General features: G+C 47.7%; 1 protein-coding gene across 1 annotated transcript; it reads left to right on the forward strand.

The window, feature by feature from the left end:
• Nucleotides 1-1,220: 1,220 nt before the first annotated feature.
• FOIG_16885 (uncharacterized protein) lies at nucleotides 1,221-1,466 on the forward strand (the record flags this gene model as incomplete). The annotated part of the gene is made up of 1 exon (XM_031218365.1): nucleotides 1,221-1,466. The coding sequence occupies one exon, from the start codon at nucleotides 1,221-1,223 to the stop codon at nucleotides 1,464-1,466; it is 246 nt and encodes an 81-aa protein (XP_031051921.1).
• Nucleotides 1,467-1,918: the final 452 nt, after the last annotated feature.

Raw genomic sequence — 1,918 nt, forward strand, 5'->3', positions numbered from 1 at the left:
CTAGTGGCCGGCTCGCTAAGTCGTGAACTCCTTTGAAGTCGCTTCAACCCTTTGATGGCTGTGTTGATCTAGTGTTGATGTGATGTCGGAGAGTGAAAACACAGCCCCCCTGGGTTGACCGTCATATCTTGACCATCACCAACAAGGTGACCCTTGCAAAATGGTTAGATTGGGCGCTTCTACCAACAAATAGCGGCTGGCAGTAGGGTCTTTGATTGGCGACTTCCACATTGACTTCCTGATGCGGATTGCCGTTGTCGACAGGGATTTGATTGGTGACTTCCAGATTGACTTCCTAATTTGAAGCATGGCTCCTGGCAGAAGGTGGGGTATTGATTTGGGTTGTCAATTTGGAAATGAGGCATTTTTCTTCCACGCCCCCTGCTTAGACAACCACCTCAAACATCCACGCAATGCTATAAAATGAGCGGCTCATCAATCCACCGGGGCTGCGGGAACCCATCCGTGGGATCCTTTAGTAAGTTTGATCCCAAGCTGGCCCCTGGCCATGACCGTGCCCGTCAACGCACCCATGAAGCTACCTGGGTCAAACTTGCCGAGGCTGTGCCAAAGGACGAGGAAGACTGGCGCTTAGCGAGACACAGTCATGCCTTCAGCAATCCGGTGGAGATGGTGAAGACATTAGAAGATCTCCTTGATGGTAGAAAGAAGTCTCAGCTTTACAAGACTGTCTACCTAGCAAGTCGCTACGCGATCCTTCGTGGCGATTCCTCCCAGAAGAAAACTGTATACTCTGACCTCCGAAAGTGCCTGGACAATCCCGATCTTAAAGACTATGTGTTGGACAAATACATGGACTCAGTAGTGAAGCTCGTCAAAGCCCTCGATGACTTATTTTTGAAGGGTCTCTTGCACCGCGCTTTTGAGCTTGTCCTTTACAGTAAGTTTTGTTCTTTATTGCTTTCATGTTAAATACGAGAAGAAAGCCAGCAGAAAACGGAGACACTTTTTATTACTCTCTTCCTAACAATGCACGACTTAGTACCGATCCAAATATCACACCTGCGTCTTTACGGACCCAACCAAGAACAATTTGTTACTTACTTTTCAATCCAGAAGCCTCCCGTCGAAATTCAAGGATCTCTGCTGCTTTCCATTCCCTTCCTGGTCCACCGTTTGTTCCCCGAACTCAGGTAGGATCTACATAGCATGTTTATTTCAATGACCAACAATTCTCCACAGCCTTACCAGCATCCAGAATGCTTTCGGCACCACGATTCACAGTCCGGCTGAATATTGCATCTTCGAGAGTGCAATTCGAGGCCGAAATGTGCTTCCTCGCCTTCCGTTACGGCCCATTGAGGTCTTTGGAATACCCCATAGTCTGCTATCGGCCACATCAAAACTGTCGACAGAACTTCGCGGGTATAACCCCATGCCACCGCATGTTCCATCGAACACTGATATGTATTGCTACCAATGGCCAGACGACAAAGATCGTCTAACAGGTGTATTGTGGGAAATCTTGGTAAGATCTATTTGTCTTTCCCTCTGATAATCTACTCATCTATCAGACCAGCCAAAACCTTCTTAGAGAAGGGGAACATCGTCTCAGTAAACAATATGCTATACATCACGACAAAGGACATCTCCCCACACCGGATAACCACGTCCAGGTTCTTATACCTGTAGTCGACTCAACTGATGCTGTATCCCATGTCTCACTGGATCTCGTTGTGCATGGTAGAAAATGGAGTCATCGTTGGGAAGCTGGGCAGTGGATCCTCATGAAGCCGGGCACACTTTTCCTACCGGAACAACCTGTCAGTTACTTAGCTTTGTTGTTCTGGATGTCAAGCACCGATCTTGTTCACAAAACAGTAGTCGGGCCATGATTGGGGTCAATGCTACCCAGAAAAGGTTAATCTCGATAGTTCGCAATGCCTTAGCACCGTAA

This window comes from Fusarium odoratissimum (genome assembly GCF_000260195.1).
Source record: "Fusarium odoratissimum NRRL 54006 unplaced genomic scaffold supercont1.282, whole genome shotgun sequence".
Taxonomy (NCBI): domain Eukaryota; kingdom Fungi; phylum Ascomycota; class Sordariomycetes; order Hypocreales; family Nectriaceae; genus Fusarium; species Fusarium odoratissimum.